Genomic DNA, 20,221 nt, shown 5'->3' with positions numbered 1-20,221 from the left:
TATTTCACATCTTACCAGCAACATTTCAACCCTGGGCCTTCAGATCCCCAGCCCATATGCAACTGTGTGAGACATGACATGAGTTGTCCTCTATGTGGATCCTCTGGTAGACAGAAAAGTGACTTACGTTAGGCCAGTGTTTACACAGGTATTTGCTAAACAGTAGTAAAATGCTAGGAACTGGGATTGCCTCATATCTAATGATCAGAAGTTAGGAACTCTATTTCTGGCTCTAGGATAGAAGAATGGGCTAGTAGTTACACGCAGCATTGTCAAATATATCAGGTTGGGCAGGGATTTTGAGTAGAAGAGATGGGGTATATCAGAGATCTTAGCTCTGTTCCTACCTCCGTGTGAGTGATTTTGTGCAACCTCAATTCCTTTATTTGTAAAATGGGATGAGTCAGACTAGCCTCCTTAATAAAAAGGGCTGTGATGTGCAGAGATCTATCAACAGGGAGTGGAAGAAATGAGATTTAAACTCATGTTTTCTTGGTTGCTAGATCAGTACACTTACTACTTATTTAAACCCTTGTACTCCAAGTGGAGCATGGGTCATCTACAAGTCTCCACTTCACTCTCTTGGGACAAAACTTCTAGCTGACTCCAGGAGTACCCCAGTTGTCCTTCAGTCTTAGTAGATATTCTCCATGCTGTCTGAGGTCTTCCTCTTTTGGTTTTCCTTGCGGGTTCCATTTGAGAGCCTGATGATGGGCTGTGCTGGATGATGGTTTTCTGAGTGTGTGGCCTAGCCATCCCCATTTTCTTCTCTCAATTTGAACGTTGGGTGGTTCTTGTCCTGCTGTGTTCCAAAGTTCCTCATTTGTGACAGAGTTTTGCCATTTCATGCAAAGGATGCACCTCAGGCATCTGTTTATGAACGTCTGTAGCTTGTGATTTTGAAAACTTTTTAGTACGCCAGGTCTCGCATCTCTACAAGAGCACACTCTTCGTGTTTGAAGATCTGTAGTTTCATCATTTCGTCCCATATGGAGTTCACAGATAATATCTGTGAAGAGTCTTAAATGCAGCTGTTGCTTTCCCTATTCTGGCATTGATATCCTTGTCTGTTCCTCTGTCTCAGCCAGTAATACTCTCCAAGTAGGTGAACTGCTCCACGTCTTCCAGGTCATCCCTTCCCAGTATGATGATGGCGGTGTTGGACTGGTTGGTCCTCGTTGTCTTGGTCTTTCCCTTGTTAATGCTCAGCTCAGTCATTGAGGCAGTTTTGTCTAGTCTTGCAACCTTTTCTTTTATACTTTCATGTCCGTGTGGAAGGAGGCTGACATCAGCAAAATCAACGTTCTCTAGTTATTTGAAAAGTGTCCACTCAATGCCCTGTTGATGGTCGTCTGTTGTCCTGCTCGTAATCGAGTCCACTGTGATCAAGAACAGGAAAAACAAGAAGTCCTGCAGCACCTTATAGACTAACGGGTATCTTGAAGCATAAGCTTCCGTGGGCAAAGACCCGCTTCATCAGAACAGGAAAGGGAACAAGCGGCAGGATGGAGAAACTTGAAAAAACTGACATCACATGGAAGCTATCTGGGTCGCGGCATACAGTGGATCAGCTAGTATGGGTAATGGAGAGGCACATGCTAACAAAACCAAGCAAGCAGCTCAGTAGATAGAAGGAAAATTTTGAAGAGCTAGTGAGCTGCCATGCCTACAAGGAACCTCCAGAGTTACCACCTGCAAATATACCTCTGCAAATTAACAGCCACAGACCTACAAAAGAAGATCTGAAAAGCACCTGCTCCAGACGACATCTGTGCAGAAGCAATCGAGGCAGGTGGTGAGACATCAGTCAACATGATGTATAATCTGTTTGGGATGCCGAGGAGATCCCACAAGACTGGAAACATGGCTGTCATATCAAGCTTCCAAAGAAAGGCAACCTGAAGGCATACACGAAGTGGAGGAGCATCGTGTTACTGTCTGTTCCAAGAAAAGTATCCAATGGGATTCTGTTGGAGAGAATAAAGATAGAAATTGATAGACATCTCAGGGAAGAACAGTCCAGCTTCTGAAGTGAGATCTTGTGCTGACCAAATAACTTTCAGAGTGATCCTAGATCAGTCGCTTGAGTGGAACTCTTCCCCCGCCCGCCCACCATACATAATCTTCATAAACTTTGAAAAAGCTTTTGACAGGTTGATATAGACACTTTTTGTAGAAACTGCTGCAATACCGTGGCATCCCATCCAAAATTATTAACCTGATTCATTCAATACACGAACCGGCAACATGCCAAATTGTTCACAGTGGTATCTTGACAGAATCTTCAGCATACTCTCAGGCATCCGACTTAGCTTAGTAGTAAGGCGTATTTTGATGGGATTCTCTCTTCCTGTCTGAGAATCCTGGGTCAGCTCTAATGCAGGTGAGCTGTGTTTGCCATTGTGAAAAATCACAGAATCATAGGGCTGGAAGGGACCTTGGGAGGTCATCTAGTCCAGCCTCCTGCTTCAAGCAGGATCAGCCCCCACTAAGTCATCCCAGCCAGGACCTTGTCAAGCTGGGACTTAAAAACCTTGAAGGATGGAGAATCCACCACCTCTCTAGGCAACGCATTCCAATGCTTCACCACCTTCCTGGTGAAGTAGTTTCTTTCAATATCTAACCTACACCTCTCCCTCTTCAACTTCAGACCATTGCTCCTTCTTCTGCCGTCTGACTCCACTGAGAACAGTTTCTCACCCTCCTCTTTAGAGCTCCCCTTCAGGAAGTTGAAGGCTGCTATTAAATCACCCCTAAGTCTTCTCTTCTGTAAACTAAACAAGCCCAAATCCCTCAGCCTCTCCTCATAGGTCTTGTGCTCCAGCCCCTTAATCGTTTTTGTTGCCCTCTGCTGCACCTGCTCCAGCACATCCACATCCTTTTTATACTGTGGGGCTTAAAACTGGACACAATATTCCAGATGTGGCATCACCAGTGCCGAATAGAGGGGACTAGCTACTTCTCCAGATCTGCTCGAAATGCTCCTCCTAATGCACCCTAGGATGCCGTTAGCCTTCTTGGTAGAAGGGCACACTGTTCACTCATATCCAGCCTTTCATCCACCATAACCGCTAGGTCCCTTTCCGTTGTACTGCTGCTGAGCCAGTCGGTCCCAAGCCTATAACAATGCTTGAGATTCTTCCCTCCCAGGTGCAGGACTCTACACTTCTCCTTGTTGAACTGCATCAGATTTCTTTTGGCCCAGTCCTCCAATTTATCTAGGTCACTCTGGATTCTCTTTCTACCCTCCAACGTATCTACCTCTCCCCCCAGTTTTGTGTCATCCGCAAACTTGCTGAGGGTGCAATCCAGTCCCTCATCCAGGTCATTAATAAAGATGTTGAACAACTCCAGCCCCAGAACCGAGCTTTGTGGCACTCCGCTTGAAACCAACTGCCGTCCAGATATTGAACCGTTGACCACTACCCGTTGGGCCCGACCTTCAAGCCAGCTTTCTATCCATTGAGGTAAGACTGATCGGTCTGTAGTTCTCTGGATTGTTCTTTTTTCCTTTTTTAAAGATGGTGAATAAAATACTCTGCATACCCAACAACAATAGTAGTATTGTATACAGTAAACGGATTCTGTATTTGCTGTATTATTTATTTCTATTTACTTTCACTATGCTTTACTTGTAGAAAACGTAACTAACATTCATTTATAGTCAAAAGGCCAGTTACTTGAGAGTTCCAGATGATAGAATGCCGGATATAAAAGAGTTTACTGTAATTTGGTCTGAAGGGTAAACCCAGTTAGGGCTGCTTCTCTCTAATCCTTCTTTATATCCCAACCACACCAATATTTGTATTTTCTGGTCAGATTCATTAGCAGTGCATACATTCTAAATGGACTGGCAAAGCAATATTCAGCCAATTTGTAATACAAGTTACTCAGCAGTGAGGTTTATTAATCAGGTCATTGGTTGATTTTAGCTTTTTAGCCTTGATTTGATCTATGAGACATTTTCCACTGGTCAGATTTTAAGCTCTCATTCATGCGTGCTCTGCATTAAAGGTATAATAACTAGTTTTAATCAGTTTAGTGTGGGCCACTGGATTTAAACTTGATGGCTACGTCTACACTAGCCCCAAACTTCGAAATGGCAACGCAAACGGCCATTTTGAAGTTTACTAATGAAGCGCTGAAATGCATATTCAGCGCTTCATTAGCATGCGGGCGGCCGCGGCACTTCGAAATTGACGCGCCTCGCCCCGACGGGGCTCCTTTTCGAACCGACCCTGCCTACTTCGAAGTCCCCTTAATAGGGGGACTTCGAAGTAGGCAGGGTCGTTTCGAAAAGGAGCCCCGTCGGGACGCGGCGGCGAGGCGCATCAATTTCGAAGTGCCGCGGCCGCCCGCATGCTAATGAAGCGCTGAATATGCATTTCAGCGCTTCATTAGTAAACTTCAAAATGGCCGTTTGCGTGGCCATTTCAAAGTTTGGGACTATTGTAGACATAGCCAATGAGTCAAATTAATTTACTACAACTCCATTCCAGCCAATGCCGTTGATACCAGGAATGATATTGAGCATATGCTTCAAAAGAAGAGCCATAAACAAGGGGGGGAAAATCCATTTTTAAGGGGTTTCATTACAGGAATGCCTTAATTATTTTTAAAAGGGACTCTAGTTAAAACCTCTGTAGAAAGAAATGTAAACTGATGAATGGCTTTTTTTGAAGAACAGATGTGTTGCGTGTGGGTTCTGCAGTGGCTTTTGTGGTATTTCAGTACTTGGAATCATAAGCACTTGGAGACTGTTTGTTTTAATGAGAGGCAATTGACAGCACATGGAATTTGCTGCGCACGACCGCTGTTGCTGTGGTCATAGGAAGGTCAGTTCCAGGGATACCTACAAGGGCAGATGAACTCTTACTCCAAAATCCATGTTTTGACCTGTTCCAAATTGTCCGTTTCATCTCCTCATGACTGTTCCCATCACTAGTTCTGTTTATTTCCAGCAATTGTGGTCTCATACTTTTCTTCGTGTGAGAAGCCTAAGTAAGCACTGGAATAAATTGCCCAGGCAGGCTGTGGGACCTTTCTGTGGAGATTTTTAGGAGCAGGTTAGGCAGGTACCTGTTAGGTATGGTCTAGATTAGGGGTCGGCAACCTGCGGCTCTGTAAGGAGCTACTTGCGGCTCTGAGAGCTGCCGCCACCACTTTCTCTTGCGGCTTCGGAGGCGGCCATCGCTTAAACTGAATTTCTTTATGTAAAAATAAATTCCGTATAACCAGTGTCGACTCCGGAGCCGCTTAGCAGTCAGAGGCAGCAGGTCAGGGATCCGGGAAGTGAAAGCTGACTGGGCAGGAAGCCACCCCACATGGGCATAAGTCAGCTGGCAGGAGAGCTGGGGGTGGGCAGCTGACCCTGCCCCTACTGGACCCACGCAGCCTCACAGCCCCCCAAGAAAAAGGCAGCAGCAGCGGTGGTGGTGGAGAGCAGCGGGGGGAGGCTACAGCGGAACCGTACTCTCAGGTGAGTTAATTCTGGGGGCCAGGGGTGGGGGTTGAGGCTCAGAGGCGTGAAGCCTGGGGGTGGATGGGAGGGTGGGGCTGAAGGGAGTTAAGCCGGGGAGGAGGTTGGGGATCAGAAGGGCTAAGCCTGGGGGCAGGGGGTTTATGAGATGGGGGATAAAGCCTGGGAATTGGGGGCAGATTTGGGGCTGAGGCAGGTAAAGCCTGGAGATGGGGGTAACTTAACTTTCTAACCAGTACAAATAACTGTGTCTGTGCCTATGCAGTTACTAAAATGGGGTGATAAAAAGTGTGGTTTGACATTGTCAAAGACTGTCTCATATTCACGTGCATTGTGGCTCTTGAAAGATTGATTTTTGTAACTGAATTGGAAAAAATGGCTCTTGTCACGATTTTGGTTGCAGACCCTGGTCTAGATAATACTTAAGTCTTGCCATGAGTGCAGAGGACTCAGTCACTTCCAGTCCTGTGAGTTTGAGTCAAAGATTTTGTAATTAAGGTGACTGTTGAAAACCAGAATTACAGCCCCCTGGAACCTTGGGCTGAATCTCTAAGTTGTGTTAGACAGACTCCCCTTAAAGATGCTGTCAGTCAGTATTTCCCAAAATAGTTCATGACACAGTCTTCCATTTTCCCTTGCAGTCTAACAATCACATGCCAGAGTGACCAGCCCATTTAACTCTCCTGAATTGCATATGCTGAAAAAATGAGAACAGCGCAGGTTCTGTTAACCACATGCAGATGTCTCAAAATACCCACTGAACTTCCGAATACACAGAATCAGCTCTGAATCCTGGAAGTTCTGCAGCTATGGAATGCCAAAGAACACACAAACCTGGAGCCCATTCTCACCTGCAAGCTGTCCAGGATGACACGGGCATTTAAGGAAAATAGATGAGAATCTAGCATTTCCAAATGCCAAATGAAATTTGGTGATAGGACACTTCTAACTTCAGTAACGTACTGGTTTCTTGGGCATGTCGCTATCACAGGTAGTGCAATGCAAGAGAGTGACTGTATAGCCAGAAAAGCTCCTCCTCATAGAGGGAGGTGGAGTATACTTCACTAGTTAAAATGAATGCAGCCTGAATAAACCTTGAGTAATTTTCCTACTTTGCAGGTGGTAAAATGGGCCTCTGTGCTTTACTGCATGTTATTTTGAGCCCAGTGACGTATGCAGTAAGTTCTGACACAAGCAGTTCAGATTTGTGTGGCAGAATACTGAGCCATTGGTTTATTCGTTTGGTTTTTTTTATTTGAAACAAGTGGAAATAAATGGTTTGGGCCTGAGCCACTCCCCAACAAGTAAGACAGCAACGGCATGGGCATGGTTTCATGAGCACAGCCCAGCGGTTCTCCGAGTTGTATTTCCTAAATTCATTTGTAACATGTTACCATCCCAGATTCCTTATTGTACTCAGATGTGGTTTGGTAGTCCAGCATTGCAAAACGGACACTTCCAATTTCATAGGGACTGGGTCTTTCCAGTATGCATGAGTGGTTTATTTTGGTCAGATAGGCAATTATGTAAATGTGCTCTCCTGTTTAGAAACAAGTACTCGGTTAACTTTTTTCTGGATTGACTTTTTTCATCAATAAAAGGCTATTTTGTGCTCTAAGTCTGTTAGTGCTGTTTCAGATCCTGGTGGAGTTGTGCTTTCTGACTGGTGCCAGCTCAGACTGGCAATGTATAGACTGTGCTAGGCAAGCGTCTAATGTGAGACGGGATGGGGTTGTACCTTTAGGGTGCGAAGGTGAAATTGCTCTGAGTTGTATCCATTTGGTATGTCACTCGGTAGTCTGCAGTACATGAGAACCCTGGGAGAGTCTCATAAGCACTTCCAAATACTTGTGGACAAGGGAATTTGTGTGCAGGGGAGTCAAAAGCTTTCACAGCCCCCTAGGCAAGGCTGGGGGTAGGTGGAGAGCTCTATGCTCCCAGATGGGGTCGCCACTGCTACTGCCACCACGGCCCCTGAGCACCTGCCCTCTTTGGCCCCTGTGAAGAGTCTGGTTGTGTGTAAAACAGATATGCTCTTTGTAGTCAGCCTGCTCATGCTGATATCGCTCTTGTTTCCATATTGATGTGTTGTGTTGTGGCCTTAGGAACTGCATCCTGCAGACTAACTAGGTTTCTGACTATGGGGGTGTGTTGGAAGTGAATGACTGGTAGTGAGGTTTGGGTGAAATAATTGTTTTAATTTTGTGCAGTGTGATCAAGATTTGCTGGGTTTTTTCCTACTTTTATCACTCTCCGTGCTGCATTTCAGAATGGAGGGTGATGCCCTCTTCTTACAGCTCATACGGTTTGCTTGAGAGAACTCTAATTTATGTGACTCTTCTTACATATGAATGTTTGATCTGTGGAACAATTACTAGTACATATTGAATCACACTGGAGGGGTCTTTCACATTTACTGTGGCTGTTACCAATGAAGCTGCTAGCCCTGCTGTACCCAGGACTCAAGGATTCTTGGCATTTTCACTCCACAGAATGAGGCCATGCTGGGAATACATTTATAAATGCTTTTGCTATAAACTCTTTGCTGTGGAAAGGTTAAGTAGCTCAGCTTTGCCTCGGTGATACAGCCCAAAATGAGGGTCATTGCTGCTATTTTTTGCAGAGATTGAAATGTGTCACAAAGTTTTTACACTTAAACTGCCCTCAGTTGAATCTAGGCCTCCGTTTACATTAACTAGCTTCGCAATGCCTATTTGTGACCTGAGCTGCTTGTTGGATTCATAATTTAAGCCCTGTGGCATGGCGTTTCAAATCTTTATTACAGGGCTGACCAAATAAAGGAATGTGTTTGCAAGTCACTTAATTGACAATAGATGGAACGATGCTGAATTAGCAACTCTCTGAATGTTCTCCAGCCATCTGGCAAGCTAGGCAGACGATTTAATTGTGAATGCTTTTCTGAAAAGTCTGAGTTTATCTGACAGAATAATTGTAATTTATTCCACCAGCTCAACTATATTTACTGTATTTATTAATTGAGATTTACTTGAAGTATTTAAAAAAAGTAAATTGCTGGAACAAAGAATCTTGAGGGTTCAGGACTATGAGTGATTTTTGTGTATTTTGGTTTAAATTCACAGGTGTTTCACCAAAACCAATGGCACTTTCAGCAGCAACACGCTACCTGTGGTGCCCCTAGTAGCACCTTATCAACAAGACAGTTTAGAGATGAAGCCTCTGAATCATCTGATGGTAGCCATGTGTTTAGCCTCTACGGTCCCAGAATGCAGCATCAAGATGGAGGAGGATAGCAAGGAGAAAGTGGAGCAGCCATCTGCTCAGCATTCTTGCTGTCAGGAAAATATGAAGTGGATTAACGTAGATTACCCAGAAGGTATGCCACAGTTAGGGGACACTAAATCTTGGCTTCCAAGCTGCGTGTTTATGCTACAACAACTCTGTAGGGTGCTCAGTCTGACTATGTGGAAACTAGCAGTTGATCTCAGAAAGGAAAGGCCAGAGTCAACGAGACATTTAGCAGTTTGCTGGCCCCCTAAGGACAATGGAAGTGAGGGCACTAAAATCCCTCGCAAGGAGCACTCCTTAAATAATGGATGTTTCTAAATGGAACTCCTCCATACACTTACTGCAGGTGACATACATCCAAAATAAATCAGTCTTTGCCAATATCATCTAAAGCTTTGATCTTAATTAGAGCTCATATTCTAAGAATCAGGCTGGGTAAGTGCATAGGAGACCTCCTGGAAAGGCCTAGCAATCTGCAGGAAGTGAAGTCAATTCAGAGTTAACCAAGGGATGCACCAAATGGGAAAATTAGAATTCAGGAATCAACTGTCTTGTCCTTGGGGTCAGCAAGAGCTGAAAGCATCACACAATCCTGGCTGGGCCAAAAAAGAGACACTTTGAGCTTTCCTTCTGAAAAGACAGGTTGTACCAACATGGTGTGTACAAGGGTAAAGACAGGGGAACAAGAGTCCAGGCAGTTCCTCCCCGCCCCATCGTATTGCTTTTTTTCTGTGAACCAATCTCTTTGGAGGCCCTGTGTTTGTTGTACAGAGTAACTGTCAGGGTCCCTGAGCCCCTGGGAAGTTTTATCCTGTACTGTTCGGTCCCTTATACACAGAGTGCTGACAGAATTATCAGGCTAGCTGTTCCCATGGGAACAGTGTATGCACCAGCTTGTAAGACTCAAGTCAGGACAAGCTCATGTAACATCACAGCACTGAGATACATTTATAGTGAAAACAACCCAAAGTTTGTTCTCAAAGGTTAAGATATGAGGCAAGGAGTAAGGATGATGGTAGTAAAAGGGTTATAGACAAATTCCGAACATGTTTTCTAGAGATTAAACTTAAGTCTAACCTTCTGTCCAAAGACACCCGAGGTGTCTCTTGTTGTGGTTCAACCAAGACTGGTGGAGAACCTCTTTGCATGAAGGTAAACATGCTGTCAGTTAACTTCCTCTGGTGCAGGATAAAGGGATGTTTCCCTGCCTTCTTTTTACATCCCTGTAGTTCATTATGCCCTCCCCCTCGTGGCTAGTTTTTTTTTTCTTTGTTCTTTTCCTGTGGATGGGTCATCCATTGAGTTGGCTTACAATGCTTACCATTGACAACGAGACACACATCTTACTTCAGAAGGAAACTTCTTTCTCTTTGGTTTGTGACAGACTTTAAAACATCCCTTTTCCATACCAGTACACAGCTTCTTAAGCCTTAGTGCATACATCAGGCAGGTCAGTAAGACATCTCTTTTCTTAAAGCTCTCACAAGACCTCATTTATGGGTCAGTATCACAAAAATGATGTGCTAAGAGTGACACGTCTGTCAGGCCAGCTGTAGGTTCGTGGTACACAACAGTGGAACTTTTGGCATTGGGAAGTTCCTAGAGTCACACAGCATTTGTGTGCTGTCTTTAGCTCAGAGAAATGACTTGCCATTCACTCATAATCTGCCAAGGCAGCAAAGCCACTCTCTTATCACTAAAGGTAGTGAAAACAGGAAGTACATTACTGAAAGGCGTGGAGAACAGGGATGTTTGTAATGAGAAGTGTGGCCCTAGAAAATTAGCATTTCTTGGCAGGGTTTAACACTGTCTGGAATCCAAATGGACTTTCACTTGTAGTGAAAAAAGCGGCATTTTATCCAGTTCACTAATCTGCGTTTGGAGACTGTTGGGTCAGTATGCTGTGATAGTGAAGGGGCAAGGAGAGCTTTCATGCCGATATAATCTGCTCTTGGCTTGCAGGTGACATCTGTGTACATTCAGAAACATCCAATCATATTTTGAGCTGGAGTCCTCTTCTTCTCCAGACTGTTTCAAAGGACCGTAATGAACAATCGGGGTGGAACTCATCTGGTGTCACTTTAAACAGCTCTGGGGACCTTCAGCAGCTCCAGATACAGGAAACCTGAAGAAACAGAGGCCATTTCTCACTGAAAGCCAGTAACTGCACAGCAGAGTCCCTGATAAAGGGGTATTAATTATGAGAGAGTCACTATTTATTTTTTGTAGTAGTGTCATGAATGTATCTGGTGCAAAATGTTTTGCCTTTTTATATTATTTATGCCTTGAGCAATTCCTTTGTTTTTTTCCCCACAAACTGTGGATTTAGCCTGGGTTACACATAATGTTTTTTGTAATGATATAAAGAAGAAAGTTGGTAAATATGTTGTGTGCTTTCCGGGGACATTACCAGCCTGAGAAGCGCTTCTGCAGAGAAGCATTAACTGTTTAGTGTGCGGATGTCGAGTAGATCCAACCTGAACACCTCTGAGGTTCAGAGCAGATTATAGCCACCCTAGAGAGTTGCTGTGTCAATCACATTTGTTGTAATATTTTTACAGCTATTTTCCCTGACTACATTCAGATGATATTTTAAGCTCTCGTGATGGAAGGAGATTTAATAAGGGAACACCAATATAAGACGCTCCAGCCAGTTGGCTTATAGGAATGGTTAAATAGTAGTACCTGTGCAGTTTGGGAACCTGAGCTTAGCATTCAGTTGGATATTACTTAGCATTTTAAGTTATCGTCAAGTATTGGATAAAGCCTAGTATTGAGAGAAGGTGTCGTAACTCCATTCTTACTGCAAGGTCATCTAATCAGGGAACAGAAAATATTCCATATGATTTGTGGGACCAGCCACATAAGAAATAATCCACATTAAAAATGTGTGAGCAGCCTAGAATCTGAATATTGTTTACCCAAGCCAGTCAGTGAACTTCTTTGAACACACTAGTTATTCTTGTTAAAGTCTCACAAACAAAAAGTCTGCAAAATTTAGAGCAGTTATGGACGGTTCTATCTCTTATTAGCCAACTGTTTTTGCGTTCTTGTGCACATTTTGCGTTGCAGGTAAGTTGGGCTGAGTGTTTTAAGGTTACAGCTTAGATCTGCAGGCCTGAGTAGGTTTTTCCTTCAGAGCTGGCAGTACTGCTGTCCCAAGAGTAAGGCAGACAGGACTACGAACTTCCACTCTGAAACGCCCAGTAGCTTCTGTCTCCACAGCGCACTAGTACATGGTTGCCACTAATTCCAATAGCTTAATTTCCAGTTGCTTCACAATGGATCTGTTCAGTTTCCAGTAGAACCTCCAGTGGTTTGTCCTTTTCGAATCCACACTTGTGAGCTGGTTTTCAGTAGCTCAGGTGGCTGCACGTTTCTAACCCGAACCCTGGTTAGCAGAGGCAGATCTGTGAGGTTCCTAACGTATTGATGCACTATTATCATTAGTGATGAAAGCTGAAATATAACTAATGTCCTGTGACAGCGGTGCCCTGCTTGCTTGTTCACTTACATGTGGTGAAACGTCCTTTACCACAGATCTCCCAGGGACTAGTGAGGTTGACTATTTTAACTATGGTTTGAGAAAAAGAGAAGGTGTGTCTTGTGTGGGAACACTCTCTTCAGCAGCGAAATAAGAGCACAAAGGGCTTGCAGTAGAAGATTGAGCCCAGTGCTGTCACAAACACTGTCCAACAAACCAAAGCTCACATAGCGACTGTGTATGAAGAAATCTGCCTGTATCTTAGAACTAGCAGCTGGAGCGTGATGTAGGTGTGGCAATGTTAACTGCACACTTTTTTCAACTATAATCGGAGTAAATAAAACAAACTTGCACTTATAAAAATCTCAATCCAAAAACCAGAGCCTGTAACCTACGGAGGGACACACATAAATCAGAATTACTGCTGCCCTGAGGTGACGTGTCTGCAGCCTCCCTTTAATGGAATGAATATTTTCCTAGCTAGAGCAAGAAACGCCCCAGGGGAGGGAGAGAAGCAAAGCTGCTGTATTTGAATTGCAAACCCTTTACAGAAGAAACAAGAAGGTGGCTACAGGTGCAGTATACAGTAGAACTCCAGAGTTACAAACTGACCAGTCAACCCCTCACCTCATTTGGAACTGGAAGAACACAATTAGGCAGCAGCAGAGACACACAAACTCTGTAAGACTACAGTACTGCATAAACATAAACTACTTAAAGGGAAAGCAGGATTTTTCTTCTGCGCAGTAAAGCTCTAAAGCTGTACTGTCAGCGTTTAACTCTAAACTTTTGAAAGAACCATACCATTTTGTTCCAGGTTACAAACCACCTCCCTTCCCGAGGCATTCATAACTCTGAGGTTCTAATGTAGCACATTAAGATGGGTATCATTCAGATTGGCTCTGTGCTTTTGTAACTATTGCAACAAATGTCATATGCGGCATGTGTATATACTGTGTGAAAATTATATATAATATAGAATATATATAATATTATAGATACAGCCCTTAAATGAGATCTGAATGGGTTGTCTGGGTCACTATGCAAGAGTTTATTGCAGTAGAAAACTAGTTGCTGCTGTTTTTTGCATGGCGGATGGGAGGGGAGCCATGTCAGATGTGTACACAAGTTCTCTGTTCCTGGTGGGCAAGCGAATGAGATGGTAGGTTTAGTGTGTGTTTGTTTGTTTGTTTGTTACACCTAATTAGCCTCTGAGGAAGGCAGATGCCTGCCATTTAGCATGATCTGTTGAGTGCAATGGCCAATCTTGTTTTGTTACGAAAATTGCCCAGTTGGAGAACTTGAGTATTACATGCTTTGATGTAGAGATTCTGCAAACGCTGCCCTAAGAGTTTGGTAGTTTAGAGTAGGAAACCCAGGCAGGTATGCCTGAGCCCTTGAGACATAAACCTGCTCTTAAAGAGTCAGATTGCAGAGTGGGTTTTCTGATCAAGAAAGAGATTGTTGTAATCTGCCATGTGAGCAGACTTATCATGGACTGCTTTATTTATATTGAATAACACTGTTTTAAGTGTTTTTTCCGTTATTGTATTTTATTTATAAATATATGTGTGTGTGTGTGTGTGTGTGTGTTTGCCTTACTTTTTAGGGGGCCTGTGTTCTCCCAACTATAGGCACATAATTACAAATCAGTCCAGTCTCATCCTTAGACTTCAGCTAGTACAGCTACCCAGGAAATGTCAAGAGGCCTTGCCCCTCTTAAACAAACAAACCCTTATTGGCCCTACCTGTTCTTTAAAGCTGGCTTAGTTAGGTGCTTTTTACGTTATTCTCCCTAGGAATCTAAAGGGCACAGGAACTTGGGGGGGCGGCGCTAAGAAGCAAGCTCACAAACTTAGTATTCTGGCTTCATGGGCAAGCGTTTTAGTGCCATGGGGATTGGTGCATCGGCCCAGCTGTGATGAGAAAACTTGCATTAACTGCCTGTGTTGTACTTGATTCTTGCCAATGTTCGGTTCTTTGCTTCCATGAATGCTACATTTTTAAAAACCTAGGTGTAGGGTCACTGATACCAGACCTGTGTATTTTTCCCTTTTGTTATCCTGCTTTCAATCACTGAGGCCTTCTGAAGAGAACTGGTTATTGCTAGCCAAACCTTGATCTGTCAAAAAAAGAATAAATGTATATATTTTAGAGAGGTAGCCGTGTTAGTCTGTATCTTTGAGAACAAGAAGTAGTCCAGTGGCACCTTATAGACTCACAGATATTTTCGAGCATAAGCTTTCGTGGGCAAAGATCCGCTTTGTCAGATGCATGCATGTCTTTGCCCACGAAAGCTTATGCTCCAAAATATCTGCTAGTTTATAAGGTGCCACAGGACTTCTTGTTGTTTTCTGTGTAAATTTTGTTTCAACCCTTTCCTCTGGGTACATTCTCTAGTTGTGTAACTGTTTTGTCTTTAACGTGGGTTTTCTATAACCCAGCTCAGCCAACCCTCTCTGATCCTCCCAGATTCTGAGTACATCATTCAGCTGCTGTACTGCCCAAGGAGAAGGTTTCCTTTTATGTTTCATGCATGTGGGCTTTGAAAGCAATGACTTAAAGATGCATGGGTTTTGTAACGCATAGAAAAATATGCTATATTTTCCTAAAGAAAGTTGTAATATTCTTTTGAAATTGTACATACTTTTAAATGATGTAGTTTTGGCAGAATTTTTGGTGGTTTGCTTAATATTAAAAAGACTGCTGCTGCTTTGACTCATGCTGGTTATATTGTCCGTGCTGGACTTTCTATGTGGTGTGAATTCTCATTAGCCAAAAGCTAATGGTACTATGGAAAGTCTGAGTAGCTGTATCAACTACTTAACACTGGCCAAATGTTTGCTAGTTTGATATTTAATTACTTCTTGCCCAATTCACCTACACTAAAGAGCAGTGAATTGCCAACACTATTTTAACTCATAGGCAAGGAATAGAAGAAGCCAATGGACTTCTTTAAAAGGAGACTGGATAGCTTGTGTGTCTCAAAAATATATGGTCTGGGGAAAGGAGTAAGCAGGGAGGTGGTAAATTTTGCAGATGATGCAGAACTGCTCAAGATAGCTAAGTCCCAAGTACACAACAAAGAGCTACAAAGGGATCTCGCAAAATAGGGCAGCAAAATGGCATATGAAATGTAATGCTGATAAATGCAAAGCAATACACATTGGCACATATTCCATATGATGGGGTCTAAGTTAGCTGTTACCACTCAAGAGGGAGCTCTTAGGGTCATTGTGGAAAGTTTTCTGAAATCATCTACTCAATCTGCGGTGGTAGTCAAAAAAGCAAACAATGCTGAGAATCCTTAGAGAAGGGATTGGTATATAACTCCATAGTACATGCACACCTTGAATGTTGCATGCAGATGTGGTTGCCCCATCTCAAAACAAGGTGGGTTGGGGTTGGGATTGGAAAAGGTATAGAAAAGGGCAACAAAAATGATTAGCAGTATGGAATGGCTTTCAGGGAGGAAAGAACTGAATCAGAGAGCCTGATTTTTCAGCTCAGAAAAGAGATGATTAAAGGGGATATGATAGAGGTCTGTCAGATCCTGACTGGTGTGGAGAATGTAAATAAGGGAGTGTTTACTTCTCATAGCACAAGAACTAGGGATCACTGATTAAATTAATAGGCAACAGGTTTAAAAGAAAAGGAAGTGTTTTTTCACACACCACACTAATCCTGTGGCACTCCTTGCCCCAGGATGGTGTGAAGGCCAGGACTGTAACAGGTGGGGCAGAGCTCTGGATTTGATCTACAGGGCTCCTGAACTCCTAGGTGGTTAGGGCTTGCCTCTCAGGCTCTAGAGGTGCTGTTCTTCCCTGGGCCACTTCCCCAAATGGCCCCTCCCTGCTACTTCCTCCTGATACCTGACCACTGTGCAACTATACACCACACCACAGTCACTCTATCTCAGGGACCCATCCATGCAACAAACCTCGTTGCCAGCTCTGCCCACATATACACACCAGCAACATCATTACAGGACCTAACCGGATCAGCCACACCATCGTGGGGTCATTCAGCTGCACATCTACCAATGTAATTTATACCATCATGGGCCAGCAATGCCCCTCTGCCATATACATCGGACAAACTGGACAGTCTCTATGTAAAAGAATAAATGCACACAAATCAGACATCAGAAATGGCAATATACAAAAACCCATAGGAGAGCACTTCAATCTCCCAGGACACACAGTAGCAGACTTAAAAGTAGCTATCCTGCAGCAAAGAAATTTCAAGACCAGACTCCAAAGAGAAATTGCTGAGCTACAATTCATCTGCAAATTCAATACCCTCAGCTCAGGATTAAACAAAGACTGTGAATGGCTGGCTAAATACAAAAGCAGCTTCCCCTCCCTTGGAGTTCACACCTCCAGATCTACTGATGACAGTACAACTCGGCCTTCCTGACTGAGCTAACCTCGTTATCCCCAGCCTTGCTCTGGCCTATTTATACCTGGCCTTGCAGATTTCCAGGACCAGCATCTGAAGAAGTGAGTTATCTCACGAAAGCTCATGCTCTAAACTTTTCTGTTAGTCTATAAGGTGCCACAGGACCCTTCGTTGCTGCTACAGATCCAGACTAACACGGCTACCCCTCTGATAATCATCATTACCCTAGTCCATCAGACACTAGTCTTCCTGGGCAGAGTAGACCTGACTTTCTGTTGCAGAATGAGATTATCACTCAGAAAGATGCATAACTAGGCACAAACCCCCTTGCTTATAAATGTTCACATCATGTTTAAGCATATTAAAACAGCCCCAGGAATTTCCTTCTTGGCTACTTACCAACAATCTTCTACCCTTACAACTAATCTGTCAGCTGTGGTCAGAGTTGGCATTATGACAAGCCAAGATATTTGTGTTGAAGGAGCATTTATGTCCTTTAGGGGCTGGTGGAAAACTTACGTGAATCAAAGCACTGCCTAATTCAGACACTTGCAAATAAGGAATGGAGCCAAATTGCTCAGCGTTCTAATGACTGAGTTCAGGCCCTAGCATGACAACTCTTCCTTACAAATAAACTCCACAAAAGAGTATCCCATTGATATCAACTTATTCTTAAGCGCAGCTGGGAGATGAGGAGGGGGTGAGCTAAGATCATGTGGGACAGGGACTGGACTGGAGCTGCTCACAAAAGGATAGAAATACATCGGTCAAGCAATTCCCACTAATGTAAGGTGCTAAATGTCCCTGGCTCTTTTTTCCTGGACTATATGGGTCTGGGCTGTAAGCACAAAATGAAAAATCAGGTTGTGGATGGTTACCTGCAGCTACTGTACAGAGCCAGTCCATTCACTCAGCCCGGGCTCCCTCCCCACCTCTGGCTAAGCCCGGCCCTCAAGCATCCTCTAACCCATACACAGGTAGGGCTCCACCCAGCTGCAATGGCCTGGCCTGTCTCAGCTTGGGAGCTGCTGCGCCTCTGCCCAAGGTGCTGAGCCAGGCCTTGCGACATCCCTGGGCTGTAAAGTGCACCATGCAATGCTAGCCAGTAGGGCAGCCTTGGAGAGTGGCCAGGGCCCTTCCTGGGGGGACAGGGTCTGAGGCAGTGCCTCCCCACCCAGTGCTCTGGGTGTGGAGCCCAGGGTGTGCCCCCACTGCAGACCCCAACCCCACCATGGCTGTGCCCCCATGCCACCCCTTCCTAAAACCTGCCCTGCCCTGCTTGTGCCCGAAGGCCCCTCTCACCAGTGACAGGAGCTGGTGATTGCTGGGGGATGCCCCTCCTTCCCTCCACACTCACTGTGGCGGAAGGAGCTGGAGAGATCGGGCTGCCCCGGCCATAGCCTGTGCCCAGCCCCCTGCACCCTGGTGCCCACTGCTGGGCTGGAGCCAAGTGCAAGGTGCTGGGACAGGGTGGAACAGAGGGCTGCATCCTGCCTGTTCCCACCATCACGTGAGTGTGGGGGTTGGGGGGGGACCCCCTGCTGCTGTCCTCCCCATGGGCCCCTGGAGGTGGCAACTCTGGTGGCCACCAAAGGGTGGGGTCTGGGGTGGCTGCCTGAAGGCCCCTATGGACAGGAAGGTTCTGGGGCAGTGAGGGGCTGTTAGTGCCTGTAAATGGAGTGCCAAGGCCCTTGTGGGCAGGGTTGGGGGGGGTGTCTCCCCTTGGGCTTGCTCAGCCCGTACTAGGCGCTAAAACTCCCTGGGCCCTGTGCACCACAAGAACAGGTTTCTGTGTGCCAGCGCCAGTGTCTGCAGCTACATTGCTCAGGCTGCAGCCTCAGCTCCGGCTGCCCTCTGGGGCCTTTCTCTGGCCTCAACAAACCCTGTGCCCTCGGCAAGTTTCCATTTACACCCGGACTTCTGTGGGGCTTGCTGTCCTCGGGGGGCATGCCCCCTCCTGCTGTCAGTGGGGGCAACAGACCCTGCTGCTGGCCTTGGGAATGTGGTTCCCTCCTGCCACTGTCCTCTGGGACACAGACCCCCCCCACCACCCCGCTGTCCTGTGGGCTACTGCCTCTTCTGCAACCCTGCTTGCCCCAGCAGCAGGCTAACTTGCCTTGGTGGGAAGATCGGCAGATTCTGGCTGCACTGGGGCCTTAGCCAGGGTTCGCTGGTAGAAGCCGGGGTGGTGGGCAGCTGTGCTGCTGCTAGCTCATTAAAACTGGGCCTTACCCACCTACCTGCCCCCTTAGGGTTCAGCTGGTGTGCCAATAGACCTGCTGCCTCAGGAGCTAACCCCCCCCCCGCCCCACAGCACTGGGGCCCAGTGGGTTTTTTCACCTCAGCCTGGCTCATCCTTGCATCTGACCACAGCATCCACCCAGGGACTCTGTGTGCGCCAGGCTGTTTCCTGGCTCCAGCTGGGGCGGGGCAGGGCAGGGCAGGGCTTCCCCCACCAGCACATCTGCTCCCCACCCAGGGCCAGGAACAGCCACCTCCCAGGCTACAACCCCCAGCCAGGGCCTGCTTCAACAGCCACCTCCCAGGCTACAACCCCCAGCCAGGGCCTGCTTCATCAGCCACGCCAGCTGCTAGGTCCCCCACTCCGCCTGCCACTGCCAATGTTGTGCCTTTTGGGCAGGGTGGGTCAAATCCTGCTGCACACACCAGAGGAGCAGGGGCTAGAGCTGCCCAAGCTGGTCTCAGACATGGAGCTCATTCAGCAGAGGCCAGCCTCAGCCTTCCAGAAATGTGGCTTTATTAACACAAACAACTTAACACGCTAAGCCTAAAGCTCAGCTCATGCCTTAGCCTTAGGCTGGGCCACTCTTTGGGCACCATGGAGGGACCTGCTCAGCCCATACCCAGAGGCTCCCTCTCCACCAAGCTGCTTCCACCTGCTTGCTACCCAAGGTGGGGAGCAGATCACCTGCCAGGTGAGGCAGGAGTGTCCATGTACCCTGCTGAGTAGCACTGGGTGCCTGGGCATGGCGAGGGGGCAGGCTTAGCGCAGCTCTCGCACTGACTCTCTGTGCCCCTAGGGATGTGAATATGCTGCTCCATGACTCGGTTTCCCCATACGGGGGGATATCAATAGAGAGACTGCTCCTTCCCTGCTGCTGGGAAGCCTGCTGGGGGGTGGGGGGGAGGAGGGGGTGCTGGCTGGGCTGACAGGCCAAGGCTTAGCCCAAGGCTGAAGGAATGTGCATTTGTTGTGCTCACACATGGGTAGTGACTGGCCGGCCTGATGGCAGTGGGGGTGTGGGAATGCGGCAGGACTGGGTCTGCAGCTTGCTGCTGGGGCAAGGGGCTGGTAAAATGCCAGGAAGGCCAAGTGTGTCCCGGAGGTGCTTGATACCTAATGGCTGCTTTGGCCACAGGCGCCACAAAGGGAGGTGATCCGGTGCTTAATGGCAGCCAGCGGCTGGCAAATGCACCTGCAAGCAGAGCCTGCTCAGCCCCCCACCCCCCCTCCCGCCAGCACTGGCTCCAAACCAGGGGTGCTGAGATGTGCCAAAACACCGCCTACCATGGGCAAATGCTGGGTGTAGGACGGGCCTCAGCCTGTCAGCACTGGGCCCGGGAGCCAT

At 46.2% G+C, this 20,221-nt stretch overlaps 1 protein-coding gene across 2 annotated transcripts in view; it reads left to right on the top strand.

Moving 5' to 3' along the window:
• The window catches only part of CDON (cell adhesion associated, oncogene regulated), a 105,445-nt gene extending 90,503 nt beyond the window's left edge, over positions 1-14,942 (top strand). For both annotated transcript variants that reach the window (XM_074977207.1, XM_074977208.1), the window contains exons 19-20: positions 8,581-8,834; positions 10,709-14,942. In XM_074977207.1, coding sequence (XP_074833308.1) covers positions 8,581-8,834; positions 10,709-10,875 — 421 coding nt within the window. In that variant the 3' untranslated portion in view covers positions 10,876-14,942. The remainder of the gene's footprint in view (positions 1-8,580; positions 8,835-10,708) is intronic.
• Positions 14,943-20,221: the final 5,279 nt, after the last annotated feature.

Source organism: Carettochelys insculpta, chromosome 25, assembly GCF_033958435.1.
Source record: "Carettochelys insculpta isolate YL-2023 chromosome 25, ASM3395843v1, whole genome shotgun sequence".
Classification (NCBI taxonomy): domain Eukaryota; kingdom Metazoa; phylum Chordata; order Testudines; family Carettochelyidae; genus Carettochelys; species Carettochelys insculpta.
The sequence above is the reverse complement of the archived record's forward strand: the minus strand, read 5'-3'. Positions and strand labels throughout refer to the sequence as shown.